Below are 21120 nucleotides of genomic sequence, written 5' to 3' on the forward strand. Positions count from 1 at the left end.
TGTCGAAGGCGCAACAGATCGAAAGAGGTGTAAAATTTACAGAATAAATAAACTATTCATCAGTTTTAAAATTGTGGCCTCTTTTTTTAAGTGTATGGAAAGATACTTTTTGTGCGAAGTATAATGAGGGTCGGCATTTCTTTAAGTTGTATCATCCTACCATCGTAATTTTGTTTTTAAGTTGTGACTTAAAATAGTCTTTTTACTCACGGTTTTACAGATGCTCATCTCCAATATAATCCAGGTACAAGAACAATTACTGCCTTTGAGCAGTGACTGTGGTTGTTGACATTTTGCACCAAAATGTCGTGGCACAAAATTGGCAGGTTTCTGAACCCTCCAAAGATTCCAATAAGAGAAAAAAGTTTTGTTTCATTCTGCCACAGTTCAATATTTATGGTGATTGTCATTAATTTTATTGGACAACTTTTAATCATTTGCCATAAAATGTATATTATATCGCGAATTTCAAAAAAATAAATTGAAAATTTTGAAATTGTGATTATTTTTCCAAGTGTAAGGATACTTTCTTGGCGCAGTATAGTATATAATCATCAGGCTACAGGTCCCTCTTCTAAGTCTTTTCGATAGCTTTAATTAGCAGTTTACCAATTGTCACCCCAACCAATACAAGGGCAAGTATAGTGACCTAGATGGGGGAATCAGGAGGGGTTACTTTGTTCAGTCCAGCTTTCCAGAAATTGACATTTTACATCTAATAAAGAAGTTATTACTATAAGATAAAAAAAATTGTTGCTTTGCTTTTTCTTGATATAACCTTCGAATGTAACAGAAAATATTATTTTTAAAGAATATCCCATAATATTTCATAATCAGCCTATCTCATCAATTAATGTTTATTGTGTGCTTTCATATCTTGTTGTCATAAGTCAATGTTCATAATTTAGCAAATAAAGTTTTGAAGAGGGCAAAGATTTTATTTTGTTGATTTAAAGGGTTTTTTTTTCATTATCGGTCTGAAGTGAACTACAATCTCAAAATGCAATTTCCATACACACGGTAATGTATGGAGGGACTTGTAGTAAGGGATATGGACTTAAAAACTTGGTATATAGTTCTTGTGAAATAATCATAGTGAAAATAGGTCATGGTGACCTATAGCTATATAATACTATGGTACCAAATAAACAGTATGCCTATATGACATTTATTATATAGGGCCTATAGACAAATAGAGGACAGTAGGACGACTATTAGCGCCAAATGGAAGGAAGATGAGAAGGAGTATACTGTTTGATTTGACCTGAAATTAATAAGAAATTTAACATTTATCGCTGAAGTACTTCAGGATAACACATTTTCGCGCGTCTCACGCTTATCTGTCCCGGTAAAGTCATGTTAGTAGGGATTCAGTGGGACGATTCATAACCCCCGGTACGGACTTGGAAAGGATGTTATTTTCCACCAAATTTGGAAGTGTTTTTGCTTTCATTTTGGGGGCGACTTTTGTTTATTTTATTCTGTTTGATGTGAATGTAGTGCAATCTGCTATATATTACACGTGATGTAATAAAAATTATTATTAATATAAAGGAACAATGCCAATACTTATTTTATATACCATCAACCACAGGTTTATTGTATCACCCCACCCAACTAGTACAAGAAGATGCACATAATTGTGTCAATACTAATTTGCATATCGATATTATTGCCAGTGTCTAAAATATCATACAATTCCTTAAAGCCATAATGTGTGATTTGATTGCCAGTGTCTAAAATATCATACAATTCCTTAAAGCCATAATGTGTGATTTGCTTCACAGCGACGCCCTCAATTTTACTCGAATTTCTACTTTTTGCATAATTATAATGCCTAGTAGTATACTAAAATACCACGTAAAAGACTAAGCCTGAAGTGCTTTAATAACAGTAAAATTTAACTTTTTGTATTAAAACCGGGTCGACCCGGTTTTATTCAGCGTTCAACGATCGAGTACTTGCTACCACGTACCGTGGATGTCAGCTTGTCGAGCGCGATGCTCCGTGCAGTTACATGTAATACGATCGGCGAGCGTAGTACACGCATTGTAGGCGTTGGAATGAATCGCAATTTTCTTCGTTATACCTCATTTGTTTGGCTCGAAATTAAAAGGGGATAATGTGATCAGTGAAAACAAGCATTTAAATAAGAATCTATTCTTTATACAAATCACACATTATTGCTTTAACCATGCAATGTTCTGACCAAGAATTTAAATTATAAAGAAGAGTTGCAACTCAACTATAGATACAGAAGAAGATGGACAAACATTAACAATAAAAGTTATTTAAATTATGTGCAAAACATTGATACCAGCCTACACTCTTATTTCAGCGGGGTCAAACTTTCGGGTAATGACTCCCAGCACACCCTCATTCCCAAGTGATTCCAAATTAAATTTCATCCCGCAGAAATAATATTGTAACCCCCTCCCCCTTCTCCTTGTACCCAATCAATGTTATGCACAAGTGATACTTTAAGGCTGGTGGAACATCTTAATGATGCGAGTCGATTGCAGTAGATATAAAATGGAAAATTTAGTTCAAAAAATGTTTCGAGGAAAAATCACACATTTAATATGTGACGATGTTTATTCCTGTCTGGTTAATCTACAGTTTCTGTTCTGTCGATTTTCTTATTTCCTTATTATAATCCTTGTAAAATTGGTACGCAAAAACATTGCAATATTACATTCTTATACACACCCACAACAACCACCCCCCCCACACACACACACCACCACCAACACCAACACACAAGCTAAATCTACAACTGGAATTAAGTTAGATTGTGACACACATAGATGATCATTATCTTAATTAAAGGAACTATTGCTTAAACAGGTAAGACTAAAATGTATATTGCTTTTCCATGTAATATAATGTTTAATACGTACACCCCACTCCCTCAACATTAACCCTTCCACTACACCCCCATTGATACGCATACATACAAAACCATACGCTCAGAACTAGTAAGTCTATAAATTTCGACGTTTTAAAATAAACGCACTTGCTATTTTGCTGTAGCGTTTATCTAGCATTAATTGTCCCTAACAATGTTGATCACTTGAAAAGAAAAATCGCAGCGAAAAACCATCATTGCAGTGATGAACGCAAAGGGTAGTGTTTATCGCAACGAAAACGCATACGCACGCAATAACTTCTCACTGTATATTGGCAGCCCGTCACGTTACAAACTTTGAAAAGGCCAGTGAGCAATTATAAAAGGCACACATTTAAACTCTGCTTAAGCCTATATAAAAATCATAATATAAAACTAACTGTACAAAGATATCATCAAATCTAACCTTATTATTATTGTAATGAATACGTATTATGCGGGAAAATAGTATGTTTATATTATTCTGTCTTTGTCACTATTAACTTTTCACAACACATGGAGAAAAGTTTACACAAGTTGTGTAAAATTTGACATATTTTAGATGTATGCATAGGAGTAGTACGGTAAGAATTGTGTAAAATTTTACCTAACCTGTGTTTTGTAAAAATATCTAGCTATTTGGTAAAACATAACTCTGCTACTTGGTAAATGTAATAAACAATTGCTAGGTACCGACTTGTTAGATACAGTACAGGGCGCTATGGGTTTGGGATTTTATTTTCCTACATTAGAGGAACCCATGTTTTGGCATCCTTAAACCTGAAATGATAAAAATTTGATTCTATGCCCCCTGTGGTTCCCACGAGGGGTCGAAGGTCACAGTGTCAGTGGCCAAAACTTACAAATAGTCCCATAATGTTGTAATGTTTCTCATATTGTTTCTCTCATCACCCACTGGGAATTAAAAAAGTCAATTGTCATATTTTTTCTACGGTGCTTAGAGTTATATTTGACCTTTACTCTATAAATTTACTCTTTATTTAAGCACCCTAGTGCTGAACTAAGCACCCTGGTGCAATATGACAATTTACTTTTTTTTATTCCTAGCAATGAGAGGAACAATTTCAGGCATATGACAGAACAAATATTAAAATTTGGGCCTATTATGACCTTCGACCCCTCGTGGGAAGCATAGGGGGGCATAGAAAAAAAATGGAAACAGTTCTAGTTTAATCCTTTGTAAGGATGCCAAAACACATTGGTTCCACTAATGTAGGAAAGCCAGATGCTAGCTAAAAAATCACCCTATATCGCCATGCATTATCGGAGCAGTAACAGCATGCTTTACAAAACTTTTATTTTTGGATGTTTTACATAATACACATCTGATATGTACATGCACTTTCAGTTTAATAAAAAACCTGTTTACCAAAGCTTCATTTTACTACAAGCTAGGTAACAATTCCACATGTGTTGTAAACTATTCTGGTTACATTTCAAAATGTATTTTCAAATTTTACAAAATCATTTGGGAACATTTACAATATTTTATTTTACATGATGTGTTTTACTTAATGTGCGTATCTTTTCTCCGTGTGTACAGATAAAAGAAAATTTTCTTCTACGTGTTGCAGAATAGCTAATGGAATATTTTACTCCTTTTACAGTGTACTTCGGTTATATTTATGCGCACGTCACTCATGGGCACGATATACCAAGACCAGCAAGCCTGACCAAATCCTCATGCATTGACCACTACACAGAAAAGAATAGGAACTGTAGATAAATATCATCAAATTTAAGTATTAATTGAATAGCAAAATTATTACACATGGGGGATTCCGAATTTGTAATATGTTATAAAAAACATATTTTTGAAAGTATTTGGCGACGGAAAAAAATATTCAACGACAGAAACGTTTACAATATAATCACAAAGTTGAACAAAATAGACATTTTTGCTGCACAGTAGTCTCATGTTGTTCCGCCTTTGCACTCAAATGTATAGGAAGTCCACCCGCTATGTAGAAGGTCACTTTGAGACTTACTGTATACAAGCTGTTATGGCAGCGCGGAGGTGGCTACGTGTGTATTTATAAAAGCGCATTTATGAATATAACCGAAGTACACTGTTTTATGATACTTTTAATCTTGCGAATGAGAGAATGCATACTTTGTATGAAACACATAATTATGAAAGAGCAATTTTGCGATGTCGAGAAGGTAAACGTATAGATGTGGGCAGATTGATATAGCTCATCAGTGTCCATCTGAAAGAAAGAAAGAAAGAAACAATACATTACATTAGTAATAAATTGTTCTTAAATAAATATACATGCATAACCTTTGACCCATGATTTCATCCGTTATTTTTCTATTTCGTTAGCTGTTAGGAGTAAGCTGCGATTGAAACAGTGCATTTTGAAAATTTGGCCTCTGTGCATGAGATATTTGACAAAGTTAATTGTGATGTCCTGTCTGACGATATTTGACCATAATGAATAATGTTTATACTTTAGAACCGCCAGAATTATTATTTGCCTGTTCTAGCCTACATGTTTTACAATATTAATTTGATGATTTATGATCGAAATCGAATACCAAGGAGGGCTTTAATAATGGCAGTAATGTGATTGGTAAAAAGTTGTTTTTTCTTGTTAATTCAACACATCCAAAATTTTGAAACTAAACAAAAACTTAGTTGCTGTTGAATCAAAATGGGACCAAAACTTGCTGCTTTCTTTCCGTTTGCAAAGGGTTCGGTGGTGGGGTGGTTATATGAATAAAGTTTGCTAGCCAAGCTTGGAAAGTCATCATGTTGTGAAGTAGTCCAAGTGAATACTAGCTTGGAAAAATGAAATAAAATAATAATGTTAAGGCGTCATATTGGCGGTTTGGCTTATTTTAAATTAACCTCTAACGTGTATTGTCATTTTTATAGGATATTTTGATGTTACATTTAGATTATTTACGTTTTAACTTCAATATTGTAAACATAATAATAAGGGACGATAAAACAATTGCTTCACCTTTCTTTACAGCTTTGAGAATTGCTCCTTTCATCTCTTTCCCCATCTCCTTTTCGGAACTGCTGTTAAACACAGATATCAAGTGATCTTTTTCCAAACACTCCGTTAGTTTGTCGGCGTGCTCCTTCTTTAGATCTTTTGCGCTTGCTACGCTCTTTCTATATATAAAAAAAGATGATAATAATTATACTACCGGCTGTATTTTGGAAAACCAAAACGGGTGGGAGGGGAGCAAAAAATGTGCAGGTGGAAAAAGGAAGGGATATGCAACGCAATAAAGGACTACAGACCCACAAACGTGATGTTAGTACGGTCACACTTGGGAGTAAACATGGACTTGTCGAAGTTGATTCCAAATGGGAACAATGCGATGAAAATAAGACGATTGGTGACAATTATTTTTTATAAATCGATGTATCTAGATCATAAAATTACATAGAAAACGTTAAGTTAAAAAATTCAAGAAATATCCAAGGGGGTCAACAGGTGTCAAATATTATTATACATGGCTCAATATGCCTTATAGGCTACAATGGGGGTTGACTGTTATTGTCTGATTTTGGCAATAACGAAACATTCTAGACAGTGCAAACTATTCCTTATTTGACTTTATTTTACATGACAAACAATTTGAGACCATTTTCATTGAAATCGAAGCATTTCTAGTTTCTGACCCCTGTGTGGTCAACAAACTGACTACGCCGACTTTGACCTTCTTGCTTAATATCTCAAGAACGCGAATAGATCAAATGAATCGTTATGACCAGATGGATACCTTGGTGTGTTTTTTGACAAAATCTGAGCAATTTTGAAATGTGAACCCTGTAGTATGAAATTTGACCCCTGTTGATCCCTTGGGACATGGGATATACTTTACTTCCCAAACGATTTTAACAACTTCATCAAAACCAAGAACTAAAAGTACAAAGAAGCTAAATGGACCTAATTACTTACTCTTGGAAGACTTTAGCCATCATATCAGCCGCTCGCCCGGTCTTATTTACTATAATAACCGGAGTGTTATGTTTAACTGCCTCGTAAACAGTGTTGATTGTTCCTGGACCGCCATTCAGGACTATACACACAACCGGTATTCGACAACCTTCTTTTTTTGCAGCAGCTTTATATGTATGAGAGAAAGGTATGCAAATGAAGCCAACTTTATAATCTGATATTATAGGTATACATCAGAAAACTTATAAAAACGTATAAAAGACGTATACACTTGTCGTCTAAAAACAAAATTGCACAGTAAATTAGTATCTTAGTGAGCAAATGCTTGGAAAGCTTCGTGTTTACACAGAGTGTTTAAGTATTTTGAGTTGTAGTGTATTTTTTACTTTATTTGGTTATAATTTGTATGCTTTGATTTTGCATGTTCCTATTATATCTTAGAGGGCTGTTTTATATACACGTATAGTATCAATTTGATGAGTAATAGTTGAAAACCAATAACAGATAGGTCTAAAAAAAGTGATGTTATTGTAGTCGGGAATGGCTTTTCGCAATGTCTCGACCTGCAGAAATTCGCATACTTTTATGTGAAAAAAATCAACTTAATAAAGTTGTACCAACCTGTACAGACTTCCTTCCATTCATTGGATATGGCGCCTTCCAGGTTCGCACGTAAAGCTATTTCACCACCGAACTTCATCCCCTGGTGTGCATCTACTAGAATAAAGTGTGTGTGGTCAGGATTAAGCTCAATACCCTTTTCGCCTTCTGGTCGTTGCTTAGGGGGTAGTTCTTTTGGTGGCAGCTGCTTGGCATTCTTAACCTAAATAGGCAACCATTAGAGACAATGGATCGTTAATTATAACCTATATGCTAAACCCCTATTATTTTGTACGATGCCAACTACGTTAAAAGACGTAGTCTTAGAGTTTTTAAATAAAGGCACTTAATTTAATGCCCACGTGACCAGATGGGCGCTAACATTACAGCGTCTAGACAGGATTTCTGGAAAAGTGATCTTTGGCACAGCAGGTGGTCTTCCTGTGTATTTCAAGTGGAAACGCGAGATGCATGTCCAAATTTTCTAGCAAATTTGTCATTTTTTACAACTTTGTAGTATTTTTGTAAGAGTTTCCGTCGAAAACTTTTTTTTTCCGGCGATCAAAACTTTAAGAATTTAGTTCTTGAAAACATACTAAAAACAGAATCCCCCAATGTATAATTAATTTGCCTATTAAATTTTCAGCAATTTTGATGATATTTGTCTGAAAAATTCCTATCTCTTAGCATTGTAGCACATCTACTGATCACTTGGTGGTCTTGGTATGGCGACGCCCATGGGTCACGTGGGCATTAAATTTAGTACCTTTTATTATGGTAACTGGTTGGTCTGCTTAAACTATAAGATGATTTGATTTTTTTGGGGTAGGCCTCAAAATAATGTCGTCATTTGACGTCACGCCGATGTGCAGCATCGTTTAGCGGACATCATTACGGCGCAATTGAAAGCCATGAAGTACGCGGTAACGATGTGCGCATCGGCGTGACGACAAATGCCGACATCTCTTATATCGGCGGACCTTACAAGACTGATGCAGACGGCATCAGAGGTCTACCCGCAAAGGTTTATGGTTTTTATAGAGGTGAATAAATGTCTTCTCATTTTTACTTCACTATTAGTGTATTTCAACATAATAAGCCCATGCATATTCGTTCTGTTCAACATGAAAACGAAACATAATCTGAGAGTGAAAACTAATTAATACCACTTTGTGGAAAACAATTGTCAGAAATCGTACATTTCCTTTAAAGAGTTTACCTCGTCATCTTTGAGTGTCAGCACGGTTTGATAGCTTTCTTTGATAACTCCCCACGTTGCTATGCCTATTGTTGTAACATCATCTTTGGTTGTATCACGCCTTTTCTTGACAGCATCTCCTGTATATTTCATCACCCCTGCATCGGTACCACCGGTGATGATCCAGGCTTCTTTAATTACAAGAACATAAAAGGGATATATGCAGAGATCGGTCAATTTTGAAGTTATAGTAACTTGCCCCAGTAGTCTAATAAAGAGGCTTTAAACTGCGTTTTTATGTTTCACAAAAGAAGATTTTATGATAACAACTAATCTCTGAAAAAGGCTTTAACATGTTTAAGGTCAATTAAAAATGATGGACAGGCTACGAACAGGCATGAACCCACAAGCCTCCGCACACTTTACAGGAATTCACTGACCACTGTGGCCCAAGACATATCATATAACCATATGGTATTGCAATTATGTATTTATTTTTATATTGTTTTAATGTTTGCTTTCGTCTCGAAACATTACAAAATGGTTGGTAATAAATCAGGAACTGGTGATTTAAATTTACGAAGTATTACACAGTATTTAGTGGAATTTGTCTTAAAGCCATAGTATAACGTTTGCCGAGGAGAACGCCCTCAGAAATGTTCTAAATTATGTTTTACACGATTGTAATGTACTTTAGTCAATAAAGATACTCTGCAACAGCACTTTAGGTGGTGTAGTTTTGTCAAAATCCGAGATTTTGAATAAAACACTGGAAGAGTACCGGCGTTTTATTATTACGATGGAAATATTAGTCGAACACGTATGCACAGTACGTACACGGCGTGCGGGATACACACCCACACACCCAGAGGATCGTATCGTACGTATTACAACCGCGGGAGTAACATGCATGGGCACTAGAAGTAAATTCCAATTTTCTATGCTTTACCTCACTTGTTCGGCTCAAAATTAAAAGGGGACATATATGACAGTAAAAGCTAACATTTTATGGAAAATAATACCACTCTATTTTTACAGAAATGTTATAATATGGCTTTAACTCATTGTTCTGTCAACTTGTAGTAATTACTGCGACTCCACAAGGGAGTGAGATCTGTATCTAAGCAACTGTCGATACATAGCGCTCGAACACCTTCAGAATTGGCCCTGTGGACCCGAAAGATTCTTTCGAATGTCCACCTGCTTCTTTCTCACCTTAAAAACCCAGTAGGGTGAAAAGAATAAAGGCAATGGTAAACCACCCGATACATAGTCCTAGTCGTGAACTTTAAAGTATAAAGAATAAAACTAGCAGTTTGCATTAAGGCTGAGCAGCCTGGTGTTATTATTGGAAAAACTGAGCTTTCTTCCAACTACCACTTCTCTTCAGCCAACATCATGAAAAGCAACTTCAGATTTCCGACTCTATTCTTATGACTGGTTCTTTCTAACTTATATATTATATTTTATATTATAAGTTAAAGGCGCATTTCGTGATCCACAGCCTCATCCCCCCACTTTTCTCAAAAAAAGTTGAGATTTTTATATCACTGAAAACCTCTGGCTACATAATGTTTATGTACAAAATATTTCTTGCAGATTAATTCGTTTAGCAAAGATATCGTGAAATTTGAATTTCGTTCTGGTGCACCAGAACGAAATTACAACGTATTGTCTATGGAGCAGTGTAATACACATAATCATGCAACTCGCAAACGCAATATCGGAATCAACTGAAATTTTGGGAATATGCTTTTTTCGTGGATATGTACTGAAAAATGTCATAAAAAGAGGATGCTAGGATCACGAAATACTCCTTTAAGGCACTATCAGCAGAGAAAATCTACACAAATCATCCAAAATCAGATTTTAGCATCAGCATTGATAGATGATATGCCTAAATTATCTAACCGTTTAGCTCTTACTTGTGCTAACTGCTGCATCCACAATAGCACTAAAGTAACTTGCACGATCTTTGTCAGTGAGTTCTTTGATTTCTCCAGCAGCTCCCGTTACAGATATCACGACGCCTGGTGTAGAAAGCGTCCAGTCTTCCTTCAGCAGTTGCAAAATGTCGCCCGATTTAGATTTGTGATCAAGTCGAACATACTGTGAAAGGTGAACAATACATTATTGCGAAAGTCTATCAGATACGGAATTTTTGTTATTCCTTCTCGTCCAAGAACCTAAAATGCCACACCCCCTCAATGCATAACTGAAACTGAGCAGTTTGGATGAACAATAATACACGGCCATGAATATAATTATTTTCTTTTGCATTAAAACCATGATCCATTTCCGTTACTTCTGCATGAAAGCCGAAAATTATTATTAATAAGCTTCACCCAGCAGGCGACTGTCAAGCTTACTATAATATTCATTCATTTATTTGTTTATATATTTATTTATTTATATATTTATTTACTTATTTATTTAATTAATTATTTAATCATCCATTATTTATTTATCTATATCGCACACACCTCGCTAGAAGTCCCGTTGGTGAAATTAATTTTGCCAACAGCTCTAGTGTATTTGGAGCTGTAATAAAGAAGTGGTTTCATTAATTACATATTGAGAAGAATAGAACAAAGCTATTATTTATAACAGGTGTATTCTGAAGACAAGAGATATAAATAACGTTCTCATGAAAAACTTTTACAGTTAATTAATTAAGCCACAAACATGCAAAGAAGGGATTCACAGGGTGGGAATGGGTTCAGTGACAAAGCAGTATTTACCAACAGGGTGAACCAAAATGCATGATCGCAAAATGATTTATTCTGAAGACAAGAAATTAAAAACCTCGGTCGAGGTTTTCCAAAGTTTAAAAATAACGGTTACTTGATGAAATAACGGTTAGTTAATGAAAAAATAAGAAGTGAAATTTAGCAGCGCGACGAGGTTTATTTACCCGTAATAGAGTTCTATTGAATTCGCTATTGTATCCGCTATCGTATTCTATTCATAAAAACTACTGCAGGAATCGCGGCAATTCCTGAAATACACATTTATTGCTGAACTCGTTTCGCAATTATTAATTTTCAAAATTATCCCATACTCTTACAATTATATATTTATATGTGCTTTTTATATAATATTAAGAAATTGCAATTATGAAAACTACAAACTTTGAAAGTGAAAATATATTTACCATCGAAAATATATCATACTTAAATTCTATAGAATCTATAATATCGAACCCAGAAGTGCCCATTTATTTAAATTGTTGTAATAGCGCCCAAATATCCCCACAAATATCTTATACACGATTTTATTGATTCATTTTGGGCTAAATCAAAAGTCAGAAGTCGTTAAAAAGGGCAACATCCTCACCTCACCATTACTTGCTGCTTTACAAATTATCCTCGCTTGACCAAACACGCATAGTACGTTGATCGAAAAACCTAGCGTGGTTGTCTTAAGAGACGTACAGCTTACCCACTAACACTAGCTCATTTACAAAAACCTATTGAACAGTTACGTAGTCCATCGATAGTGCGGACACTCTTCACTCGCAAACCACCAAAATTCGTGCTATTTTGGCGTTGGAAAAGAAATCTCGTGAATAGAGTGCCCTCTCTACTATCTGCCTACATGTTTACGTTCTAGAAATGCCAACTAAAATCATCCAACAACTTCATTTTAAGAATTATTTCAGTATAGAAATCAATAGGAACAGAAAGAGTATGGTCTACACATTCCAGGAAAATGTTTTATTTGTTTCTTCCGCCATTCTATATTTCCCTAAAATTATCACATTTTTTCTCCAAAATCCTATGTAAATGATTCTCCACGCTACGCATAAATTATGTGCGATAAATCATACAAATTTGCCACAATTTTACATCACTTTAGACAGGATTGCAATATCTTGATGATTTTTAGGCATTTTCAACGGCAACTTGAGTATATTCAGAAATCAAATATCGCGCCAAGGGGATGACACTCTTATTCACGCATTCATTTACAACGCAAACTTGTATCGAATCCCGGTGGTTTGCGACCAATGAAATGTCCGCACCCCTTGATTTATTAATCCCTGGTATGAATTATGTATTAGGTTTGTCAAGGCAATAACCACGATCCGTTTTGTAATAATATAAAAGCACTTGCAATAGAATCCCGCTGAGTTCAATGAACTGCGCCCTGAAACCGATGGAGAGGTGCCCCATAAAGAAGCTATCCCATTGACCTCTATTAACAGGTCAGCCTGAGCTCTCCATACACAAATGAACAAGTACAATAGGACAAGGCCAGCACCTATTACCTGCTTAGTAACATGTTATTTTGAAGTCGTGAAGATTAGTAATCGTCTGTGCATATGAACTGCGCATTTATGATGCAAAATATTAGTTCTATATAATATAAAATGACAAATACTGGTATTATGATACACGGTATAGGTGATATATAAAACGACTAATAAAATCATGTCATCATGGCGTCATGTCAAAGGTTCATTATATCCCGTATGTTTGTCTAAATTCATATATATATTTGAAAACAATTTTTACACCCATTTAATATGTACTCAGGTGGAACCTTGCTTTTTTTTTAATTTTCATTTCTTTTTATGTAACAAATTCAGGTTTTTCCATTACGCGGGGCCGCCGGGCAATACAAATTTAATGCTAACATTGAATGAACGCAGAATCAAGAATGGGCGTTTCTAGTACATACAGCGTCTGACTCTACCTGAGGACCTAGCCTAAGTCCCATGGGCTGTAGAGTGACTCTCCATTGTATTTACACACATGAATGGAGAATACAATGACATTGTATTTGTTCATACACAAATGATCAAATATGGAGAGTCATTCTGGAGCCCATGGGACTCAAGGCTAGGTCCTCAGGTAGAGTCAGACGCTGTATATACTAGAAACGCATATTCTTAATTCCGCGTTTATTCAATGTTAGCATTAAATTTGTATTGCCTGGCAGCGCGCAATGGAAAAACCTGAATTTGTTACATAAAAAGAAATAAAAATTAAAAAAAGTCGGGTTCCAGCTGAGTACATATTAAATGGGTGTAGAAATTGTTCTGAAAATATTAATTAATTTAGACAAACATACGGGATATAATGAACCTTTGACATGACGCCATGATGACATGATTTTATTAGTCGTTTTATATGACCTATACCGTGTGTCATAATACCAATATTTTGTAATTTTATATAAGAAATAATATTTTGCATCATAAATGCGCAGTCCATATGTACAAACGAATACTAATCTTCAAGATATTAAGCTTTAGAAGACTTCAAAATAACATGTCACTAAGCAGGTCATAGGTGCTGGCCTTTTTCTATTGTACTTGTTCATTTGTGTATGGAGAGCTCACTGACCTGTATATAGGTCAATGGGAGCTAGAGCTTTTTTACGGGGCACTATCGGTTTCAGGGCGTAGTTCATTGAACTCAACGGGCTGTTATTTGAAGTGCTTTTATGTTATTGCAAAACGGATAAACGGATCGTGGCGAAAGCTAATAAATAATTCATACCAGGGTTTAATTGATCTGGGATGCGGACATTTCATTATTCGCAAACCACCGGGATTCGATATAGGTTTGCGTTGTAAAATGAAAATGTGAATAATAGTGTCATCCCCCTGATATCACACTGATCAGACTGATCTTTATGCTATTACAGCGAGGCTCACATACAATGTTCAACACAAAGTGAACGATGTTATAACTTGGAGGGCTAACAAACCAACACCGCCAAATTCGACTGACGTGTGAACAACGTAGGATGCTATGAGGAAATTGAATACTCGTTGTCTGATCATGCATGTGTGTTTATGGTTCGGATAGCGGTTACTTAGCAACTCTCGTTCCGCCTTGGGTTTATTGAATATACTCTATAGAAAGTCATCAATATGTCGTTTCAAGTCCTTGGCTGAACTATTGGGATCAGCTATTAATTTTTTAATAATTCTGTTACCCCATAGCATTAAAAAACTAGTATTTTGATAATTAAAATAGCTGGATGCGGTATGCAGCTGATTGGGGTGGTTACGGGTCGTTAAAACCACTAACCGCGAAATATGGATATCCAACTAGTTTGCCCCGCAGGGCTACAAAGAACCGCTAACCGCGAAATATGGATATCCAACTAGTTTGCCCCGCATCAAAACCACTCACACCGAAATATGGATATCCAACTAGTTTGCCCCGCAGGGCTACAAAGCACCATTAACCGCGAAATATGGATATCCAACTAGTTCACCTCGCATGGTTACAAAGAACCACTTAGCGCGCAATTTTTTACCTCAAAAAAAGAATTAATATCTACCAAAACACGTTTCAAAACGTAAAAAGCGGCCAAAGTTTAACAAATCTTTCCTGTGTGGCTTTTCACCTTTTTTAAAACTTGGTCCCATTTATGAAAGTTTCTAAAGACCCATACGAAGTCATCTATAGGCTACTTGTTTGTTTTCTTAGTTGTCAGTGTTTATTTTGTAGAGCAAATGAATTAATGTTCGTGCGTAATTGAAGTTTTTTCCGTATAGACGTTATAATATATTTTGTAGCAAATACTCACTTTGTTAAATTCTTCATCGTCATGTGCGATTCTGCGCCTTATGTACAGATGTAGGGCCTATATGTAGCAGGTTGACACACAGTCAATTTGCTAAGTATATATATAATAATACTCTACTACTCTTTATGATCACGCAATATAATAAAACATAAACCTTGAAATGTTTTTGATAATACATACGGTATAGGTTGTTGCATGTTGTATTGTTGCATGTAAAAATTAGGACTCATTCTTCATGTTATTACTACTTTACTAAATGGGACCAAGTTTATAAAAGGGTGAAAAGCCACACAGGAAAGATTTTTTAAACTTTGGCCGCTTTTTACGTTTTGAAACGTGTTTTGGTAGATATAAATAAATGTAAATCTCATACGGGCAATAATTAAGGATTGAGTTCAACACTCGTGTCTATTCAATATTTGATACCAATAGGTGTTGAGATAGACCCTCTGGATCACTGCAAGTGGGTAGTAGACTCAAGTCGTAGGGTACGTTTTTCGCTAGGAGGTCACGAAAGGTCACACAGGGGTAAAAATTGAAAATGCTTGAAATGGTTGAACATGTAATATAACAAAGCACTTACTTTTTCTCATTCTTCTCGTCGATAAAGTCATATATGTTTGCTTTAGTCCCACGGCTCTGAAAATGGAATAAAAAGAATGGTAATAGAGTGTTATTTTTGGAGCCGGCTAGCGGGAAAATTTACAAGACATAACCTTAATCTTCTACACAGTGAGTGTGAATTTCAAATGGGGTTACATGAATGGCTGACTCCATTTGAAATCTAACAACCGCATGTGTAGGAGATTAAGGCTATATAGTTCTATAGATGGTGTATGGATTTTAAAAGGAATATCCCATTCACCCCTCACGAGCATGTCTACCAATCTTTGATACCATGGGGTGTTAGTATACACCCACTAAATCACCACTAGAGGGTAGTGGACGAAAGGACACGCAGGGTAAAAAAACTGAAAATGCTTTGATCTTATATCAAATTACTCGTCTGATGACAAGGATTAAGAAATATGTATCTAAGACCTATCGCTATAAAGTTATCCCAGCAAACACAAAACGTTTTCGACATCATTCGCAAAAGGTTATAAAAGGTTGTCAGAAAACGTTTAAATGTCGGGTTATGTAAAGGGTATATTAAGAGTATAAAACGTTTTCATAACCTTAAAAAACATTTTTTGATAATCTACTGCTCAGCAAACAAAAATGTTTTAAAGAAAACGTTTAAATGTCGGGTTATATAAAGGGTATAAAACGTTTTAATAACATTCCAAAAACATTCTTGAAAACTTGATACAAAACATTCTAAACAGAATGTTATTTTGGGGTTGAACAAATATGTTACGAAAAAGGTTTGCCCAAAATATTTTCAATAATGTTTTAAAAACGTTTTCATGACCTTTATATAACACGACATTTAAATGTTATTAAAAGGTTTTGAAAAAAACATTTTAAGAATATTTATGTGTTTCCTGGGTTCAAATATGTTAACATAATGTTATTTAAGTATTGACACAATATTTGACAAAAATGTTTGCAAAAATAAATACAATAACATTTTTGAAAACATTTAAAAAAAAGTTGTAGTGTGTTTTCATACAAAACGTTTTAAAACGTTATCATGACCTTTATATAACCCGACATTTTAATGTTATTAAAACGTTTTTACCTAAACCAAAAGCCAAAATATAACTTATTTAAAACGTTTTTAAAACGTTTTTGTGTTTGCTGGGATCCTACTAAAACCACATTTTTAGGCTAAATGACAATGAGATATAGTGCAAATAAGATCAAAGACCATTGAGTGGCCATAGGACACTGTTGATCTCGGACTTCCATTGCATATAACAAGTAAACAGTTTAGAAGGCAAGTTATACGTTTCTTGATTCTTTTATCAAGATGAGCAATTTGCCACCATTTTTGCCCAAATTGGAGTAAGTTGAAATTTTGACCTGTACATGCAACCACAAACATGTCATTTTGCCTAAAATTAAGGGTTTTGTAGGATAACTCAATAACGATAGGTCGTAGCTATCACAAACTATATATTTTTAATCATTGTCATCAGAGTAATTTGATATATCTTTCAACAAGATCGAAGCATTTTCAATGTTTTACCCCTGCGTGACCTTTCGTGACCACCTAGCGAAAAACGTACCCTACAATTTGAGTCCACTACCCCCCTTGCAGTGATGGGTGTTGAACTCAATCCTTAATAGGCCCATGTGAGATTTAGCTAGCTCCTATAGACTACATGTTGGCTGGTCTGGGCTCTAATATCCAGCGAGGGAAAAACAAACAAACAGAAGAGTAGACAAGAAAATGAAAAGTACAGGAAAAAGTGGGGAAAACGTGTATTCTTACCATGCTTGCTGCTATTTTTATGGTTTGTCTAGAAGTGGTTGGAAAGTACAGTTGGCAGTCGGTAAGTTCACTATACTATCAGTTTACTGTTTCAATGCGAAAATGTAAAACGGAATTTTAAAAAATAACAACAAACCTGAAACAAAAGACAAAACAAACAAAAAGCATACAAAAAACACAGCAAACAACAACATCAACATACATAAAGAATGGACACGTGTTTTAGAACATTTATACGTGTTTGCTTCGGTAGCTGTAAACTAAATATTGGTAAAAGTTATCTATAGGAAGTTGGTTTGTGTGTAGGGGTGCGTGATCCCATTATCTGAGAATTGATGACAGAATATCCTGAAACTTAGTGTATGTGATCACTATTGAGCGCCGAAATTTAAATGGTCAAGTGAAGGTCATCCGATGTCAACTGAGTATAGATTGCCGGATTGTCATCAAACTTAGTAGAATTTATCACCGTTGAACGCCGAAAATGTTCACGGTATAAATTGCAAGGTTATATAAATCAACAAAATATAGACTGTTGGACTGTCGTAAATTGTTGGTTCTATTGTTGGCATTTAGCAAACATTTCTAAAGTATATTCAGCTTTCAACGTGAAATATGTGCTTGGTGGTACCGAAAAAAAATACCGAAAAAAAAATGTCCCACTCAACTTAGTCACACAAAAAACAAACTACCAGCATTCTAACTACTTGTCAACAACACATAAATACATATATTTTAAATTAACAAAAACACATTTGTGCTGACATTATTTGCTTCCCTTTGGAAAATCGTCTTTTAGTTCCTTACCTTTTCAAAGGGAATGCCAAATGACAACCAAAATGTGTTTATGTTTAAACATTAATTTCAAAAATAAATAATAATGTATTCACGCAAAATTTAAAAAGAAAAAAATACAGACAGGTCTTGTTATCGACAGTTATTGTTAAACGTGTCATACGCCACGTTTTTGTAATCATCAGACTGATTTGCAAATTATATGAGGCCTTATGTAGACTCTGAGTATTAGACGTATAATATTTGATGTAACATATCTACGTTATTTAATCTATTGCCATTCTATTTCCAGTAAGTTCTAACGAATGTTTGATGACGTAAAATCGATAAAATGTTACGTATACTATCTGGTAGAAATATATTATCGATTTTAATTCATTAAACATTCGTTAGAACTTAAATAATACTGGAAATAGAATGGCAATAGATTAAATAACGTAGATACATGTATGTTACATTAAATACGTCTAATAAAAAGTGTGCATACGGCCTTATGGCAATTGGCAATCGGGTAAAATGTAGCCTATAATTTAGTTTTAAGCCCAAAAGTCCGATGTATAGGCCTACTGTTAGGCAATTACAACGCGAATTTTGAATTGAAGAGATACGTATGAGGGAATATTTCTAGTACACTATAGTAGAGAATAAAATCAGTAAAGACATGACCAAAACATTAACCGCATACGCTATTGAGCGTCACAAGCATAAATATTATTGACCCTGGTTGGATTCTATTATAACTATAGGAGAAAATTCATGTCCAATGTTTTCGACAATAAAAATCTTTATATCCAGGTACATGGATAAATAATAATTAAAAAGTGCTAAAGTGTATGTCCTTAAAGTATAGTTTTAGTAAACCAATAAATATTTAACTTACCTCTCAATGTATTGTAGTTGTATGTTCACCCTTGATGTCGAACCCCAGATCACTCATGCTATGCACATTATGAGAAGCAGAAAACTAATGTACATGTGTAAATGAAAGGAATTGACGCCAGTATATTTTTAGCAAATTGTTGGTACCATATGCTGGTACGGAATTAACAGTTGAATGCTTACAAATTAAAGAGAGTTGCAAACTACTTGGAAATGAACGTGTAAATGTTACTTTCATTTTACATAGCAATAATACAACTCTTGTTCTTCGTTTTCTTTTCTTCTTCTTATTATTATCATTAATTTTAATATTAATATTATTATTATTATTATTATTAGTAGTAGTAGTAGTAGTAGTAGTAGTAGTAGTAGTAGTAGTAGTAGTAGTAGTAGTAGTAGTAGTAGTAGTAGTAGTAGTAGTAGTAGTAGTAGTAGTAGTAGTAGTAGTAGTAGTAGTAGTAGTAGTAGTAGTAGTAGTAGTAGTAGTAGTAGTAGTAGTAGTAGTAGTAGTAGTAGTAGTAGTAGTAGTAGTAGTAGTAGTAGTAGTAGTAGTAGTAATAGTAGTAGTAGTAGTAATAGTAGTATTGTTGTTGTTGTTGTTGTTGTTGTTGTTGTTGTAAGAAAAGAGGTTACATAAAACAAAAGAAGGAAAGATATGAGGAAGAAAAGAAGGCTCTAAACTGGCAGTGTCGAAGGAATATTGATATGCCATGCTTAGTGCATATAATTGTTATTACCTAACATATAATATGGTCATCATGTGTATTATGAAGTGTTGCTGTACCTTACCAATACAGCCATAGCCAACATCAGTTTAGAGATTTTTAATTTTATGCAATATGCATAGTCAGGGAAGTCAAAATAAATTATTTCTAGGGAATCTCTCAATCTTTATATTAATTTTTACTTTAATAGGGTCTCCCGTGATATTCAGGGATAATAACAATGAATTAAACGAATGCCTTTCAAGAAAGCGCAAGTGAGCCAGTTCATGGAAGTGTTGATACTTTCAATTTTGCCGAATTATTGGAAACAATTTGTTGCGGAAGTATGCTTTCGTTTTGTTACATTAAACCACCTTTGAGTAGAGTCAAGTTAGCTCAATCGTTAAGGCGTTCGATTATGGTGCGAGAGGTTGCGGGTTCGAACCACGTCGGTGCCTATTATGCTCTCGTGGAAAATTGAGTTAGCTTGTAATTCCCCTAGACAAGGAACTTACTGCTAATTGTCTTGTTGTAACCCGTACGAAACTCAGGGAGCTGATCCTGGTTGCGATGGTTAGTTCTGGAATGTCTAGGGTGTGCGCTGTTAGAGCTGCATAAAATATATTTGAAACTAATTCGAAGACATAAATATACATGAAGATATAATTGTGTTTTTAATATTCTAAATATTGCACTCGACCACCCAACAAAATTTACAAATGTATCTTGAAGTTGAATAAGAATTATTCTCTCAATTTAGTAATAATGCTGTATGCATATACATGTATAACAATATACACCAGATACTTCGTTTTGAATTGGCAGGTAGATATTTTGTGAATTGCTTAGTTGAACTAGAATTGAACTTAACAGATTCTTAAACATTATTGTTTGAATTGATGACGCACGTATACACATGATTACTTCCATTATGTTTACACAGAATAGTAATAATAGTTCACAATATTATGATTATTATTATTAGTAGTAGTATCAGTAGTAGTAGTATTAAAGGGCTATTTCGTGCTAAATAGCCTCATCCCCCACTTTTTTTTTAAGTTGAGATTTTTATATACCACCGAAAACTCGCAGATTCATTCGCTTAGAATAATATATTATCATCAAAGTTGTAGTTCTGTTCTGTTAATGGAACAAAAATATCAGCACAGTGACCTATGGGGAAC

At 34.7% G+C, this 21120-nt stretch overlaps 1 protein-coding gene across 2 annotated transcripts; it reads right to left on the reverse strand.

The window, feature by feature from the left end:
- Positions 1–1569: 1569 nt before the first annotated feature.
- On the reverse strand, positions 1570–19385 carry LOC140141846 (transient receptor potential cation channel subfamily M member 2-like). Of its 2 annotated transcripts, none has more exons than XM_072163714.1 (10): positions 19234–19385; positions 17559–17644; positions 15762–15817; positions 11113–11170; positions 10555–10738; positions 8651–8820; positions 7453–7654; positions 6832–6997; positions 5878–6035; positions 1570–5118 (listed from the first exon to the last, which is right to left on the reverse strand). In XM_072163714.1, exons 2-10 carry the CDS (start codon positions 17559–17561, stop codon positions 5108–5110), a joined length of 1008 nt encoding a protein of 335 aa, XP_072019815.1. In that variant the 5' UTR covers positions 17562–17644; positions 19234–19385; the 3' UTR covers positions 1570–5107. The 2 variants fall into 2 exon arrangements, with proteins under 2 accessions (XP_072019815.1, XP_072019816.1); XM_072163715.1 differs by having other exon boundaries at positions 17559–17694; positions 19234–19360.
- Positions 19386–21120: the final 1735 nt, after the last annotated feature.

This window comes from Amphiura filiformis, chromosome 20 (assembly GCF_039555335.1).
Source record: "Amphiura filiformis chromosome 20, Afil_fr2py, whole genome shotgun sequence".
Taxonomy (NCBI): domain Eukaryota; kingdom Metazoa; phylum Echinodermata; class Ophiuroidea; order Amphilepidida; family Amphiuridae; genus Amphiura; species Amphiura filiformis.